The sequence below is a fragment of the Macaca thibetana genome, chromosome 12, assembly GCF_024542745.1.
Source record: "Macaca thibetana thibetana isolate TM-01 chromosome 12, ASM2454274v1, whole genome shotgun sequence".
Lineage (NCBI taxonomy): Eukaryota > Metazoa > Chordata > Mammalia > Primates > Cercopithecidae > Macaca > Macaca thibetana.
In genome coordinates this window covers 13,054,426-13,072,024 of record NC_065589.1, presented here as the reverse complement: position 1 = coordinate 13,072,024, position 17,599 = coordinate 13,054,426, and the positions used below count along the sequence as shown (strand labels likewise).

Below are 17,599 nucleotides of genomic sequence, written 5' to 3'. Positions count from 1 at the left end.
ACTTGCTTTATTTTTTTTAAATAGAGGGTTGATGGGGAGAGAGAGAAAATGAGGCAGAATGAGGAAGGAGAGAAAGGGAGAATTTATGGTTTTCAAGACATATCTTTAGTTTGCTTCTCAAAACCAGGCAATCCCCCATATAATGGATCAGGCCCAAACTAGAATATCTGCAACTGCTCTGTTCTATTAAATTTTGAAATTGATGCTCAAAAACTGCAGAAGCATCTTAGTAACTCACGACAGTGCCCTTCCACATGGACTCAGACTGGCTTTACTGTACCGAGGGTTGTCCTTTACTTCTTGATAAATTCCTAGAATTTGCATAATGTTTAGTGCTCAAAAAAATTGGCTGAGAGCATTGTGAAAGTCTCCTGAAGGGCCGGGCGCGGTGGCTCAAGCCTGTAATCCCAGCACTTTGGGAGGCCGAGACGGGCGGATCACGAGGTCAGGAGATCAAGACCATCCTGGCTAACACAGTGAAACCCCGTCTCTACTAAAAAAAAAAAATACAAAAAAAAAAAAAAACTAGCCGGGCGAGGTGGCAGGCGCCTGTAGTCCCAGCTACTCAGGAGGCTGAGGCAGGAGAATGGCGTAAACACCGGAGGCGGAGCTTGCAGTGAGCTGAGATCCCGCCACTGCGCTCCAGCCTGGGCGACAGAGCGAGACTCCGTCTCAAAAAAAAAAAAAAAAAAAAAAAAAAAAAAGAAAGTCTCCTGAGGAACTACCAGGTCCATTGGAGGAACCAGGGATCTTCCTTTCCAACCGGACAGCCTTGGTAGGAAGAGAAACATCTTATCCATCTGTGATCACCTGCTCCAGCACCACCGCAGCCTGGGAAGCCCATCCCAGCGGGGCCACTGGACCTTAGACTGCCAGCTCCAGGGACAGACGTGTCCAAAATGGAACGCTCAGGGTAACACCACAATCAATAGGTACCAATAAGTAAATCATGCTGACCATGACAATATTTAGGAGTAGGGCATATAGAAATAGGGCATGGAGTTCAGGCCAACTAATTGTTTTAAATCCTAAAATCCATTAAATAATAAATGAAGATCAAAAAGAATAATCTTGATTGCTAAGAATATTAATATGAGGTCTCGATTTAAGTAAAACTCAAATTTCATAGAAATCTTTGAACGAAGCAAATGTGAGCTATCAGAATTTGATGTAAATTATGCCATTCAGGGAAGCTTTATATTTCCTCTGCTTTTGTTCTTTTCGAACTATTGCTTTGACCATTCCTATGGGTCTCCCCGCTACACTCCCCACCCCATCATCGCAGGGAGCTCAACAGACCTTACTCAACCGTGGTTTTAAAATGACCATGAAAAGGTGAAATATTTGCATTTTTTAAAAATCTTAAGCTTTTAGTGAAAGATGTTAACGATTCTATAGATGGTATCTTTTCTAAACTTCCTTCAACTGTTTTACCCCTGGACCCCAGAGCAAGGTATCTTAGAGGACAAAATGTAACATTCCCAAAAGAATGATGAAAAGTTTTCTCTCTCTCTCTCTTTTTTTTTTTTTTTTTTTTTGGATTTGATCCTCTAAAATACTTTTAATGTAATATGTAATAAAAAGGGGGAATGAGGATTTAAATGTCACAGAGGTGGGTTGTGAAAACCTACAAAGAATTCTTAACGTTGACATTTTGCAGTTGGGAATTTCCTTCACGTGGCATTAGGAAATGGCAGAATCACTTTTACATAGGAACAAAATTTAACCAGTCAAGTGACAACCTTGTGGTCATCATGGTTGCAAGAAGCTATGGCGTGGTCCAATCTCTCTAGAAGCTTACAGTTTAATTAAACATATAAAATCATCATGCCAAAAAAAGTTGGTTGGCGGGGAATGGAGAACATTCTGATGCTACTTTGTGTGACACTGGCTGTCAATGTGATTAGCAGAAAGAAATGTGAGACGCATGACTGGTAAAGCAAAGATTTTATAAAAGAAGGGGAAGGGAGTCAGAGTGGGGAGAAACAATGCCAGCTGTACAGAGAAGAACCAGTGGGAAACCCACAGAGCTGAGTTAGGTGAACAGCTAGGAAGGCTGGCCAGCAAGCCAAACCACAGGGTTCAGAGGCAGGAAAGACACAGCCCCAATCTGGGCTGGCCTTGGTATCTAAGAACAGGTCATGGTCCAAGGCAGAACTACTGGGACTATCATGAAATCAGGGTCCAGACCACAGAGAGGGGAACCTGCCACAGATGCAGCAGCTAGTCAGGGTAAGAGTCATGAAGCTGGGACTGTGCACAGTGGGACTTTATGCATAAGGAAATCAGGTTTTGCTCTAGGAAGCTGGAGGAAGCTTAGTGTCTATGCATTTAGAGGAGAATATTCCAGTTCAATGTACAACCAAGGGTCCAGGGACCCCAGGAAACTTGATTTGAATGGTAAGATATACATGGGAACTCCCTCCACCAATAAAAGCTAATAAAGTACTGCAGGCTTGTTTGAGAATTGGCCAGAGACTAGAGGTTTCATGTAACTGGGCAGGTCTGGAGAATACAGGACCTGACATGAGAATGAAAGGGGCGGTGATAGAAAATGGGCAGTTCTAGAAGGGTGGATAGGCCGGGTGCCGTGGTTCATGCCTGTAATCCCAGCACTTTGGGAGGCTGAGGCAGGCGGATCATTTGAGGTCAGGACCCCATCTCTACTAAAGATACAAAAATTAGCTGGGCATGGTGGTGGGAGCCTGTAATCCCAGCTACTCAGGAGGCTGAGGCAGGAGAATCACTTGAGCCCTGGAGGCAGAGGCTACAGTGAGCAGAGATCACGCCATTGCTCTCCAGCACGGGCAACAAAGAGAGATGCTGTCTCAAAAGAAAAAAACAAACAAACAAACAAACAAATAAGTGTGGATAAAGCAGATATGCCCTGCCTGAGTTTTCTGATCCAAAGGAGAATATTCCAGGGAGAACAACTTGTTAGAATATTCCAGGGTGCCAGTGTGCTAGTAAGAATTTACATTCAGTAAAGATGGATTACAAAAGATGAGTTAATGCATTTTAGAGAATCAACCCAGCTTCACTGCATCAGAGCTGGGACACAAAGATCCTGAAAAATATATAATCAATAAAGATACTATCAAGTTAAAAAATATTCCAAAAATTTAAGTGTCCTGCCCACTATCTTATTTCTTTATATCTTAACTTACTCTATAAGATCTGAGAGGCTCACGGAAATACGTAAGATTAAAGAGTGAAATTCAACTTAAGTGAATATTAGAGGCAGAGAAAATCTCACCTAAAGTCAGAGTGTACAGAAAAGAGACACGCAGACCCTCAGCTCTTCACAGTACCAAGAGGTGAATTACTAGTTTGGTTCTGCATCTCCCCGTGGGCTTTTCTGACAACAGAAAAACGTATGCTAAGGATCTTTCACTACCTATGGGAGTCCTTTCTTCTGACATGTCCTGGTCGGTCACTCACCCTGTCTCCTCCCATCTCTTCCCTGTAACCCTGAGTCTTCCACAGGGAGCCAGGTCCTGGCTGCTCCACATGGCCAGGAAGCAGTCACAGGAGCTGGTAGTCAGACAGTAGCAAGACGGAACAGGAGGGCAGTTAGGGAGTGGCAGGATCTGGCCTTTTAATCTCTGGATTCCTTTTAATTCCTGAGCAGGAAACAAAAGGATTCGTCAAGAAATGGCTGAGACAAAGGAATACACATCTAGAGACTTGATGCCTAAATTGCTAACACAGACACACACAGAAAATTAACACTGGCCACCATTCCTGGCTTCAGGAAGCCCTCCAGCCAAGCTGAGATGTTAGCAACATTCCCCACTCCTACTTTTCTACTGAAACTTTCCCCGCTTTTCAATACTGCCAGCAGCCCTTACCCCAGCTAATATAGTCCCAGTGGTGTCCCCTGCCTTTCAGGAAGACATTCTCCAAAATCACTCTCTGTCGAATTTACAGAATGAGGTACTCCAGCTCCAGTTGCTTTTGAGACTTTCGTTTTAAAGGACTAGGCTTATAGGAATAGTTTACCCAGAAGGGAGGGAAGCAGAGTTCAAGAATAAGAAAACAGAGCTTTACTAAGGAATTCCAAAGGACTACCTGGAAATTCACATCGAAGACTAGAAGATCCCTCTTTTTCCTAAGATAAACAGAGAACTCAAGAAATATCATCCACACCTTGAGCCCTACCTTTACATAAATGTGTTCATATCCAAGATAAGAGGCAGCTGGGTGGAGGCAGGTGCCATATTCAAAGGTTCTGTTACATGCTTGTTGAAATGTAACTCATCCAGTTGTGATGGCCACTAGTCCATTTCTAGCACTGTTATCAAATGATCTTATTAGCACAGACTACTGTGCCATCAAAATGCCACATACACACACACACACACACACACACACACTGCCCTTTGTACATCCAAGGAGAATACTGGCCTGCCTTCCCTCCCTCTGGCAGAGTTAGCTGCTCCTTCCTCTGAATCCCATGGCCACTTATATACAACCCTGTCTTGGGCACTTGTCTAAGCTTCTGCTGCCGCATTCACTCAGAGACCACACCTAAATCATCTTTGCATGTCCAGACTACCACAGTGCTTGGAAAAAGAGAGGCATGCAATGCATCTTTTCTAAACTAATACAGAACTGAATATCTCCCACAGCTCTGCTGCTTACAGATATAAATAAATAATTTAAGTTCCTCAATATGGAGACTTAGGAAGCAAGTACATCTGTCAAAGGAAATATGACTGGATGAGCAGAGAATGCTGAAAAACATACATCCTCCCACAGGTAGCTTTAAGTGGTGCTCTACAATTTTTAGGGACTTGGATATCTTTGAGAATCCAATGAGGTTTTGACTCTCTCCTGAAAAGGATGCACAGATATACCCAAGTACATTTTCAGGAGATTCATGAGATATATGAAGTGGACTTTTGACTCCTATGACTACCTCAAAACCAGAGGCCCACTGAGCCCAAACTAGGAACTTTTGCCTAAGAACAATGGTGTTTGTTGGCTGAGTGTTGAGAATTCCATTTTTTTCCCTAAACATAGTATAAACTGTTAGGCTACAAAACACTGTATCTCCAAGGAAGCATCACTGTGCCAGTCAGGACAGAGCATTAGGTAAGTCCATAAGCACGAAACCTTGGGGGCTGTGAAGGGCCAGAGCACCAGGACAGTCTCACTACTTTGGTAAAAGAAAAGTCTTATTCCTCCTTATATCTCCCAAAGCACCTAGTTATTCGTGTCTTATTTCTCAAGAGAAAAACAAACAAACAAATAAAGTGAATGCACTGCCGTAGCAACCATTTTCAAAACAAGAATCTTTTCAGGCTAGAAATGTAGAATCAAGGCAACTGAAAGCACTCTCTCTAGAGCTCCCAGGAGGCTCAGAGGAGCCACGGGCAGACTGGGAAACGTTCTAATCCAGTTAAGATGTCGGTTACAAAGACCTGCAATTTGTTGGTTTCCAGGGTTCCGTGGTTAATTTGATGACTATAATCCTGAAGAAATGACCTCAGCTCCAGAAAGGACATTCTTATCAGCCATGGGTTGTACCATTCACGCCTTGTGAAGTTACAGCAGATCTAAAGTTATGAGAGAAGCATTTTAGGAGGCCATACGTGAAATACCAATGGTCTGGATTAAACAGTAATGTGCACTTATAAGTTAGACATTTTAAAAAATGTACTGAAACTGTAAGAAAGGATGGTACAAATGTGTACCTAATAAACGCGATTGAAAAAATAGTAGGCTATGGGCAGGAGAACAGAATGAAGGAAAAGAAAAAGGCAAATATAGGAAGCTAGAAAGACCACTACAAAGGAACAATGGAGAGAGGAATAGACTGGATCAAAATGAAAATAACTTCAAAGAAGAGAGAAGGGGTAGAATATCAGATGGAGGTAACAACACGAACCATAAGAAAGAAAAGTGTGCAGGAAAAAAATTGGGGTTTCTCTGAGGCAGGCAGGGAATGTGGATAAAGCAGACAGGCCCTGCCTGAGTTTTCTGATCCAAAGGAGAATATTCCAGGGAGAATAACTGTTAGAATATTCCAGGGTGCCTCTGTGTGTATAAGAATGTAGCAGTTAAAGGAGATCTAAGAATGCACGTTGAACAGAATTTTAACCAGCCATTTTCTTCATAAACCACTCCAGAAGAGGGGGATTTCAGTGAGGGCTTAGAAATGAGTTGTGTTTAGAGGTCTGAGGCTCAGAGAGAACGGGGGTGGGAGACGGTTGCATCCCCAGTGAGGATGGGGCTGGCAGTGAGCTGGAGGGCAGAAGTCCACTGCGCAGAATAGAGGAGAACTATGCCTGAGGGCAGGGGGCAAGATGGGGAAAAGCCTTAAAAGCGGCCCAAAGGGGCTTTCACCAAAGGAAATGGTGACCTTCAGCAGCTTCCTAACACAGAAGCCACACTCCAGAGATCTGGTTTGAATCTCACCCCTGAGATCGGCCATCACATCTAAGCAACAGCCAGTTTAAAAATACATATATATCTCATACTTAAGACAGGCAAGCCATAGCTGTTTCATGGAAATGTGACTAGAGCAATGAATTTGACTCTTCAAAAATACGAAACATCCAGCAAATGAATCATTCAGGACACTAATGAGCGCCTCCGATGCTCCCCGTGAGACAGACAACGTTAAACAAAGGCTAATTTAGATATGTACCCCAATGCGTGGCATCAAGCAAATAACATATTTGGAAGTAACATATTTAGGGAAAACAGGACAGATAATTAAAGAGAGGAGACAGAAGAGTCGAAATGTGGTGGCAACACAGGAGGAAAGAAGTTGAGGCACAGAGAGAAGAACAACACACTTGGTAAAAAGTTCTATCATCTCTTTCTCTCTGCAAAACACTATAAATATTAACAAGGCAGTGGTCATGAAGGAAAACCATAAAGAAATGAACTGTAATAACATGGAAATAAGCCAAATGTAAGTATATTATCTTCATCTGGAATGAGGAACATTAGGCTCCCGGCAATAAACTTTTGAAGAGTATTTGTGTAAATCTGGTGACAGCAACCAAGTTTGTCTCCCAAAGACACAGAAGGGACTCCTCTGCTCTGTTGCATAGAAACAGGAAAATACCTTTGGCCATCAGTTATGTTTATATTTATTTATTTATTTATTATCCAGCTGAATTTAACATTTGCGGTCCTTAGTTATGCATGTGCAAACTATCGAGAGCGAAGGGAAAGCAGGAGACAGTCAATTCCTGAAAGTGCCTCAAACTTCTCTCTAAAAAGCAAGCAGGAGGGACAGAAACACAGCAACATAATTCTGAAACTTTACTCTTCCTCTACTGTAGAAGTTTTCTTCCGCCCACCCTAGCATCGGTTTGTTTGTTAAATGAACGCCACTGTACTCTTAAAAATAGCCTGAGCTGGCCGGGCGCGGTGGCTCAAGCCTGTAATCCCAGCACTTTGGGAGGCCGAGGCGGGCGGATCACGAGGTCAGGAGATCGAGACCATCCTGGCTGACACGGTGAAACCCCGTCTCTACTAAAAAATACAAAAAACTAGCCGGGCGAGGTGGCGGGCGCCTGTAGTCCCAGCTACTGGGGAGGCTGAGGCAGGAGAATGGCGTGAACCCGGGAGGCGGAGCTTGCAGTGAGCTGAGATCCGGCCACTGCACTCCAGCCTGGGCGGCAGAGCGAGACTCCGTCTCAAAAAAAAAAAAAAAAAAAAAAAAAAAATAGCCTGAGCTAAAACGTATTTGGGTCTAGAAAGTCCAGATTGTAAAAGTAAATTGCTTTAATAAGCTCCTTTTTAAAAATAAAACAAAAAGAGCGTTAAACACATGTCAACATAGTGAGCATCAGCCTTCTGCAAAGATTGCAAAAGATACATCTTGTTTCTTAAAGATGAAAAAATTTTGTAAGAGAAGCAGCTGGCGGTGTGGAGGTGGAGCTGATTTATCATGGTTAGGAACCTGGCCATCCTTCCCCAGGAAGAGCTCAGGACAGGACTGCTGGCTACCTTTGAAGAGAATAACACCAAAAGATCGTGATCTCCTTACAAAGCCACATAAAAGACCCAGAAAGCCCTAACTAGAAAATTTAGAAAGATAACAAATTTTCAAAATGAAAAAAAAAATGGTTTATCAAAATAAAGGATGTTACTCAAAATCATTGCCTTCTCCTCATAATCTAAACTATAATTTGGGGAAAAGAATTCCTTAACATAGTTATTAATATATCAAAGTTTTAAAGATTATTCCCCCAAGGAATAATACATTTCATCTAAGATAATTTTTGCCACAAAATTTTTGGTTAGCAAAATGAGCTCAAAATATGTACGAGTTCAAGAGATTTCTTCTATCCCAAAAGAATAAATTTACATTAATACTGGAAAATCCATCTCAATTAATCCCCATCCTCAATCCCAATGTCAGTCTAAGGTCATAGTTATGTTACAACCAAAAGTAGTATAAAATGTGAACTTATACAGACACTCCTCAACTTACAATGAGGTCACATCCCAATAAACCTAGTGTAAACTGAAAATACTGTAAGTCAAAAATGCATGTAATAGACTTGACCTACTGAACCTCACAGCTTAGCCTCACCTAATTTAAACATGCTCAAAACACTAACATTGACCAGCAGATGGGCAAAATTATCTAACACAAAGCCTATTTTATAATAAACTGTTGAATATCTTATACAACTTATTGAATACTGTACTGAAAGTAAAAAACAGAATAGTTGTACGGGTGCTTGAAATACAGCTTCTATTGAATGTTAACAGCTTTCAAACCATTGTAAAGTCAAAAAGTCATTAAGTGGAACCAGCGTAGGTCAGAGACTGTCTGTATCTCAAATAAGTATCTTCTGGTAACGTTAAGAACATTTTAAAGAGTAGTGACACTTTATATGTTTTCTTTTAATATTGGCTCCATGTCATACTAAACAGAAAAACTTAAATTCAATATAAAATAAAACTATCAAAATATAGAAACTACGTCCTTTTAGATAAATCTTTACAGCAGATATGATAGCAAATAACAGTTACTTGAAATGCATTGGGGAGTGAAATTTAGCTTTGATTCTTGACAAGACTTTATCGCACAATTTCTGATTATCTGTCATTCATCCTGATAGTCAAACACCAGTCTGAAGTTAAACGCACTCCTCTCTTTGACAAGCCATGTTCATTCCCCAGACAAATTTCTCTTTACCTTCTTTTCACCCAGTAAAATTCCTGCTCCCCCAGCTGGCCTTCCAAAGATTAAAAAAAGACCTTCTCATCTGAACAGGGTCAGTCAAACATAAAATACAATATAAATTATAGAGACCTGAGCACTTTCTTATATCCCTTTATCTTCATTATGATATTTGCATCATATTTTAGAGGGTGAGTCTAAATGCATATTTTCCATTTAGCAAAATATTTAGTATTCTCCAGAAAAAAAATAGAGAAAATGCCCGAGGATAATCCTTAACATTTGTCAATTACCCTTGTACATTCGTTATCTAATGTAACCTGACCAACAACCCTGAGAGACAGGTGCTGTTAGGAGGATGCCTACCCCATCCTCCAGGTGAGGATGGTTGCAATATATAGTCAGACAGGAGAAGGAATTAAGAGCAGGATGCAAGAAGCTGCTTGGGTGCATTAGACTGGGATGGGTAGATTCTAAACTTGAGCTTGGGCCTTTGAATTGAGATGCAAGATGGAACATTATGTCAGCACACGAAGGGACAAGAGTTCCAAGTTCCAACCCCAAAGGTACTATGTGCTGGATGAGAAACAAAGACAACTGAAAGGACACAGAACACTAAACTAGGGGAAAGGTGGTCCTCTGGGAACTGTCCAAGTGTCCAAGCAAGAGGCAGTGGGTGGGGGAGGGAATACTGAGGGTCTGTCTTTCTGGCGGCCATTTCTATACCAAGACAGAGAAATTAGAAAACAACGAATTGGCCTGTAATCCCAGCACTTTGGGAGGCCAAGGTGGGCGGATCATGAGGTCAGGAGATTGAGACCATCCTGGCCAACATGGTGAAACCCCATCTCTACTAAAATACCAAAAAAAAAAATTTAGCTGGGTGTGGTGGTGCACGCCTGTATTCCTAGCTACTTGGGAGGCTGAGGCAGGGGAATTACATGAACCTGGGAGGCCAAGGTTGCAGTGAGCTGAGATTGCACCATTGCACTCCAGCCTGAGCGACAGAGCGAGACTCTGTCTAAATAAAAACAAGAAGAAGAAAAGAAAACAGCTAATTGGACGTGGTAGTTTGAGAAGGTTAAAACTACAGAAGCAAGTTCAAGAGAGAGTAAAAAGTTAGAAGTGACTGATGCAGGAGGGGTGGCTATGGAGGAGAGGGGCTCCAAAGAGAGCTGTAATCCCACCAGTTACTTCTGAGTTGGAGGCCCTGCAGTGGCAAATCACTGCAAGGTGCTGTGCTTGAACGCCCTAAGTCAGGCCAGAATCAAGTGGTAACAAAAGTTATCCTGAGAGATCAACATCCAACACCTCAAGTTGCCCACAATTCCTGGAAAAAGAAGCAGATGAAAGAATCCAGAGGAAAACTGACGGCCAGAGCGTTCAGTACCAAAGATCACACACCTGTGATGCCTTCGCCAGGGCTGGAACACAGTCACTGGATTCCAGAGCCCAAGCCTTTTCCACTTTGAGCCACACTAGAAATATTATGTCAGGGTCAGGCTCGGTGGCTCATGCCTGTAATCCCAACACTTTGGGAGGCCGAGGCAGGCGGATCACCTGCGGTCAGGATTTCGAGACCAACCTGGCCAGGGTGGTGAAACCCCATCTCTACTAAAAATGCAAAATGAGCCGAGTGTGATGATGGGTGCCTGTAGTCCCAGTTGCTCAGGAGGCTAAGGCAGGAGAATCACTTGAACTCGGGAGGCAGTGGTTGCAGTGAGCCGAGATCGCGCCAGTGCACTCCAGCCTAGGTGACTGAGCGAGACTCAGTGAAAAAAAAAAAAAAAAAAGAAAGAAATATTATGTTAGAATCCAGTTTTTATTCTAAAACCTTACCAAAGTGGAGGAAATAGCATTGATGGCTAGAATTCAGATTATCTGAGCAAAATTCCCTTCTTACTGTCTCAACACCAAACCAAGGTAGGGTTGAATCAGATGCAGTGTTGAGTAGAAGATTTTGGTAACTCACCAATAAAGTGATTATTCCCCAAGGTGAGCATCTCCTCCAGGAGGACCAGTCCCCCTGAAGCCTGAAGGGGGGTCACACTTCGTCCATCTATGAGGGAGCACTGTTGGAATCCTGTGGCCGTGACCTTCCAGAGCAAAATCAGTGAGGCAGTGGCATCTTGCCGAATCCTGGAAACAGGAATGATGTAAACAGAAAGCTCCTTTCAGAAAAATTCATCTTAGAACCAGTCCTTCAAATTAAAAATGAATATAAAGATGGCATATGCATCTACCAAGATACCAGGAAATCGATGGCATAAACGGATACGCGGGTGTCCAGTATAACTGTGCACACTCCCACTCGTTCACAGCGTACCACAAAATGAGTCACTGGTAACTCACCTTTGAGTAACCACTTTGATGAACAGTAAAAGAGTACATTGAGTTCTCTTTCAGACAAATCCTTCCATAGCCACACAACATAAAGAGTTTTGCTTAAATTTGTCATAAATGTGGACTGCAACCCAACACAGCCACCTGAGTTATGCTGCCAAAATAAGCAAAAGTGTGTCACCCCTCCCCAAACCCCTCCCCACACACACACACACACACACACACACACACACACATACACAATCCACCTCCCAATGCTTCAGGCTTCCCCTGGCTCATTTTTGGTTTAAAAAAAAAAAAAAACCCACAGAGAATAGGATGTTATAGAAAGCCCATCAACCTCAACCTCAACCCCAACCCCAACCCCAGCTGCCCTCCTGTGCCTTCCTCCTCACAGCCCAATGCTTCAGCTACTAGGAGCTACCCCAACCCAGTTCTTTCTCAGCTCCCAAGCTTTGTCTCCTTCTCCACCTTGGAAATGTGCTCCTAGCCCACATATTACCTCTTCCCAGAGACCCCTGACCACTTGCCAACATCCCAACAGCTGCCCATTCTCCCCAGTGCTCCTGGAGAAGATCACAGTAGACTCTGCAGAGCCGCTCCCCTAGCACAGAGCTCCTGGCATACAGCAGGGGCTCAGTAAAGCTTTGCTACGTGACTAAATTCATGAGGAAATGAAAGTGTAAGGAGCTAGTAACCCCCACAAGTGAATTCAGAGCCCACAGGTCACCGGGCACTCCCATCTCACTTCGTCTGAGTCAGACTCTGCTAATTCTGTCCCGTTCTGCAGCCGAAGGGAGTCTCAGAGAATGGCAGGTTTGTCGAGAGGAAAAAAACAAAAGCATTTAACGAGATAGAAGACCAGAAAATTCGGAAAGGTTTATCAAGGTAAGATAATATGATCTAGACAAGAAAAGGCTGAGAGATGTTTTCATAAGAGTAAAGGAAACTAGAGATCCTGCTCCTAAAACTAGACCAGGACCGCCGGGATTTAAGCTGTCATTTGAGCAGTGAAAGAAACACTTAGGACCGGGGTCCCCCTGCTGGTAGAGCTGGAAGCTGCCTCAGACTCCACCTCTCCCTCCTCTCCCAATGGGGGTGTTCCTCCTGAGCCCAAGGGGTTCCCAAGCAGCCCTTCCAGGCTCTTCCCTTGCCAGAGTGAGTTCAAGGCTGTGGGGAGCCAGGGTGCAAGAGCGATGTAACAAAGTCGCTCTTCCAAACATGTTCAGGGACTCCATTGTTTAGAAAGCCAGATAGACAAAAATGGCCATGGATACGTGGAAGAGACCTATAGTGCCTGCAGGCCCCTTAAAAGGGAGCCAATGCATCCACCTGGTTAACCCCACCTGGGGACACATGTTCCCAGTCTTCTAAAAATCCCCAAAGACTGGGCAGCAAATGCCCCTTAGGTTGCATGGAAAGTGTGGGGAGGGCGGCAGTCAATGGCAACAGAGAAGGATGGGCAGTGCAGGGTTATCAGCTGGCCTGAGGCACCCTAATACTGGCCCATATCCCACCCCCAGCTTTGTGCTCCCGGGCACCTGCTGACTTGAGCCTCACATAAAGCACCACACATACCAGGTCTCAGCCAGCACTCCTTCCCTATGCCTCTCCCTCTTCCCCACCGGTGACAGTGGACCCTGCCATTTGAAAGAGCTTGAGTTTAAAACAAAACACTCTCTTTGTACGCTTGCTTTTAAAGAGAAAATTGTAAAAATAAATAAGTAAAAATAATCAAAAATAAAGAGAAAATTGTAATATGTAGATTTTAAATTTGGGCCAAATTATGCATCTTAATGTAACTGATCGTTCCTTAAAACCTTAAGGGGCCAATAATTTGGGAAGCAAAGCATTTAGGAGACAAGGAATCTGGCTGGGATCTTATCTAAGGCCGCACGAATTGTCACCTCACACCAGACTCATCCAGTCCAATTTCTCAATTCCACATCTCCAGCTTGACGACCCTCACTGTAATCTCTGAAATCGCTTCCTCTAGTTTTCAAATGACAGGGGCCACACCTACCCGTGGAATCTGCTCACATTTCTCACTTGACTGGCCACTGACACACCAGGTCCATGGATGGACACAACCCCACATATAGGTCACAGCATCACTCTTAACAGTTTGTAACTCAGAATTATCTTACTTGACTGAGGTGTTCTGTGGCACTTCAAAGGTTACCAGGCGGCCACCCGCAGAGCTGTTAGAACTGGCATTCCCACAGGCAATATCTGGGATCACCTGGGAAGGAAAAAAAACTGACATGTGATTGGGGTTGTTTATAGTATAACATAATATGATAAAGCACAATTCCATGCTGAATTTCCTTCATCCCTTTTGATGATGCGGGGGTAGGGCTAGAGAGGAGATGAAGAAATGAAGCCTTACAAACTCAAAAGAAAATGAAATCTCTGTCATTCGATGTTCTGAAATGCAACAGCTTCCCTGAGAGCAATCTACAAATTCCTGGGATTGTTAAAACTGATCAATAGGATATTGCAAGACGGGAAGCAGATGTCACTCCCTGCTCTTTTTCCATTCATTTAACAAGCAGTCATTGACCCTTGCACGATGCCTAACCTGATGGTAACCAGGAGGCCAACTTTAAGGACTAACTTACAAACAGCAGGTAAAAGCCTAATGAGTAGGCAAGTCAGCCTTCAACTTGCAAAGGGCATGTAGTATCAGGCCTGATGACTCCTCTCTGTGCTGGTAGGTCCAGGAGCACATGCTGAGGCTGGGGAGCTTGAACGCTGCCTTTCTTTTTCCTTGTAGGCTATACCTTCACTTTTAAATTATTTCCCAAAAGTATTATATGGATGTGTATTTTTTAAAAGAGAAGTTCAACTGGTGGCGGGAGGACTGTGCTCATCAAAAAGCATATTCCAAAACCTTGAGCTATGTCCAGTGAGATACTCCTGGCCAGTTTATGCACTTATTCCTCATGCCACAGTTGCTGTCCTCCCCCATGTCAATGAAAATGAAGCAATATTAAAAGTATTCATCATCACAGAATTAATTGAGAACAATACAGAAACCCTCAGCAATTTCACTCCACAGCCCACACTTAGATATTATTTTCCAGAATGCCCTACAGTGAAATTCTATGGATAAACCCCACCACTGATATTCAAAGATGTGAGTATAACTTGTTAAATTTGTATAACAGATGGCTGTTACCCAAGCCTCTAAGGCTCCAAATAACTTTATGCTTCCAAAGCATCATTACTTCATGGAAAGGGGGTAGTAATATGCCTCCTGGTTTCCATCAGGTTAGGCATACATATTAACATGTCTTCCTCTGGCACTTTAAACCTGCCTCATGAACAGCCTAAGAAATAACCCATGATATAGGAAGACGAGGCATTTCTTTCTTTCTTTCTTTCTTTTTTTTTTTTTTTTTTTTGAGGCGGAGTCTCGCTCTGTCGCCCAGGCTGGAGTGCAGTGGCCGGATCTCAGCTCACTGCAAGCTCCGCCTCCCGGGTTTATGCCATTCTCCTGCCTCAGCCTCCGGAGTAGCTGGGACTACAGGCGCCGCCACCTCGCCCGGCTAGTTTTTTGTATTTCTTAGTAGAGACGGGGTTTCACCGTGTTAGCCAGGATGGTCTCGATCTCCTGACCTCGTGATCCGCCCGTCTTGGCCTCCCAAAGTGCTGGGATTACAGGCTTGAGCCACCGCGCCCGGCCTCTTTTTTTTTTTAATTGAGACGGAGTCTGGCTCTGTCACCCAAACTGGAGTGCAGTGGCTGCAATCTCGGCTCACTGCAAGCTCCGCCTCCCGGGTTCACGCCATTCTCCTGCCTCAGCCTCCGGAGTAGCTGGGACTACAGGCGCCCGCCACCACACCTGGTTAATTTTTTGTATTTTTAGTAGAGACAGGGTGTCACCATGTTAGCCAGGATGGTCTCGATCTCCTGACCCCGTGATCCACCCTCCTCAGCCCCCCAAAGTGCTGGAATTACAGGCGTGAGCCACCGCGCCCAGCAGGAAGACGAGGCATTTCTTTTTACACTTACCAACTGTAAAATAACATGACTTTAAATAAATAGATTGAAATGGCTGGCTGGGGAAAAATTTTCTTTTAAAGGGCACTTCTTTGATAAACTTGAATCAAATCTAGTTCACATTTAAGAACTGAGTCAGCCAGCAAAGAAACATTAACATCATAACTTCAAAGCATTTATTAAAAGTCTGAAATCAGAACAAGTTCACAGTTTTGTAGGTAAGCTAAAAACATTGCCCTGCAGTCTGAATGTGGCCTTCATAAGCTGTGCGGTAATGCCAAAAAAAAAAAAAAAAGTGGGTCAACTGGTAAGAATTACTCAAGAAAATAAAAGGAGAAATGCTACTATCTCTTTTAAAACAATAAAGGAAATTTCTAGACACATTCCTTGACTCTAATACATGCTATGCAAAAATCTCTGGTTTTTTTTTTTTTCATTTACACTGTGAAACTTGTAATAATAATATACCGACACAGGTTTATATGGATGTCATACATATAAAGTATAAGATATAGAATGGAATTACATACCCCAATGTCACTTCAAACTCATGGTTTGGATTTGTTCCCCAACTCTTCTAGCCAGCATTTATTTATTTTATGTCAATTTCTAGGAGCCTACTGAAAAGACTTTTGAAGAGCTTGAAGATAAAACAGCCAAACTCAAACTCAGATAGGAGAAGTTCCAACAAACAGACTTTGCTATTGCCAAAATAAATAAAACTTGGAAGTTTCTTTGTCAAATGCATTCTAAAAATATGTCAAAATCATTGATAGCTTCTTTTTTCTAAACCCCACTGAAATACTTCAAGGTACCAAAAATAGAACCTAAATAACAACAGAAAGAAAAAATAGTTGAGCGTTGTGGTCTGCCGTGGTCTGAATGTTTGCGCCCCTCTAAATTCATGAGTGAAATCCTAACCTCCATGATAATGGTATTAAGATGTGGGGCCTGGCCGGGCGCGGTGGCTCACGCCTGTAATCCCAGCTCTCAGGGAGGCAGAGGCGGGAGGATAGCTTGAGCCCAGGAGTTCGAGACCTGCCTGGGTAATATAGCGAGACCCCGTTCTCCACAAAAAGGAAAAAAAAAAAAAAAAAAAGACAAAAAAAAGATGTGGGGCCTTTGAGAGGTGGTCAGGTTAGGAGGGCACAGGGCTGGCAAATGAGATCAGTGCCCTTGTAAAAGACCTGAAAGAGCTCCAAAGCGCCTTCCACCATGTGAGATTACAGTGAGAAGATGCGGGCTGTGAAGAAGCAGGCCCTCATCAGATTCTGAATCTGCCTTGATCGTGGACTTCCTAGTCTCCAAAGCTGTGAGAAATACATGTCTGTGATATGGTTTGGATATGTGTCTTCATATCTCATATGGAAATGTGATCTCCAATGTGGGAGGTGGGGTCTGGTAGGAGATGTTTGGGCCATGGGGGCAGATTCCTCATGAAAGACAGCACCGTCCCGTTGGTGATAAGTGAGTTCATGTGAGATTGGATTGTTTTCTGGGACGTCTCCCTTCTCTCTCTTGCCCTCACTCTCACCACGTGACACACTGGCTCCCCTTTGCCTTCTGCCATGATTGTAAGCTTCCAGAGGCTCACCACAAGCAGATGCTAGTGCCATGCTTTATGTACAGCCTAAAGAACAATGAGCCAAGAAATCCCTTTCCTCTATAAATTGCCCAGCCTCATGTATTTCTTCACAGCCACACAAGAATGGACCAATACTGTGTGTTGGTTATAAGCAACCCAGTTTGTGGCGTTTTTGTGACAGCAGTCTTAACAGACTAAGACACACCCCCAGGAAGGAAAATAAGGTCAGCAATGGAGGATCCTATGACATGTTCCTTTACATGGCTACACTGAGCTGTCTGCCCCAAAATCTAAGGTTATCTCACCGAAATACATGTGGATACCATTCCAAAAAATAATTTGATTCATTTTTTTGTTTACTCTTTTTATACGTACAAAACCATCGTACACACAAATGCAGACAGGAATAAGTTTAGGGACATATTTTGCTCGTGATTTAACTTAAAATGTTTTCAATTTTCATTGCTGATACTAGAACCACTGGAATCACTTTAAGATTTCTGGTTCCT

At 43.2% G+C, this 17,599-nt stretch overlaps 2 protein-coding genes across 3 annotated transcripts in view; one reads left to right on the top strand and one right to left on the bottom strand.

Moving 5' to 3' along the window:
• FBXO36 (F-box protein 36) overlaps nucleotides 1–17,599 on the top strand; it is a 451,851-nt gene that overhangs the window by 2,621 nt on the left and 431,631 nt on the right. The gene's annotated exons all lie outside the window — the stretch shown is intronic.
• The window catches only part of DNER (delta/notch like EGF repeat containing), a 363,829-nt gene that overhangs the window by 214,080 nt on the left and 132,150 nt on the right, over nucleotides 1–17,599 (bottom strand). For both annotated transcript variants that reach the window (XM_050751101.1, XM_050751102.1), the window contains exons 3-4: nucleotides 13,648–13,742; nucleotides 11,130–11,296 (exon numbers count right to left, since the gene is read on the bottom strand). In XM_050751101.1, coding sequence (XP_050607058.1) covers nucleotides 11,130–11,296; nucleotides 13,648–13,742 — 262 coding nt within the window. The remainder of the gene's footprint in view (nucleotides 1–11,129; nucleotides 11,297–13,647; nucleotides 13,743–17,599) is intronic.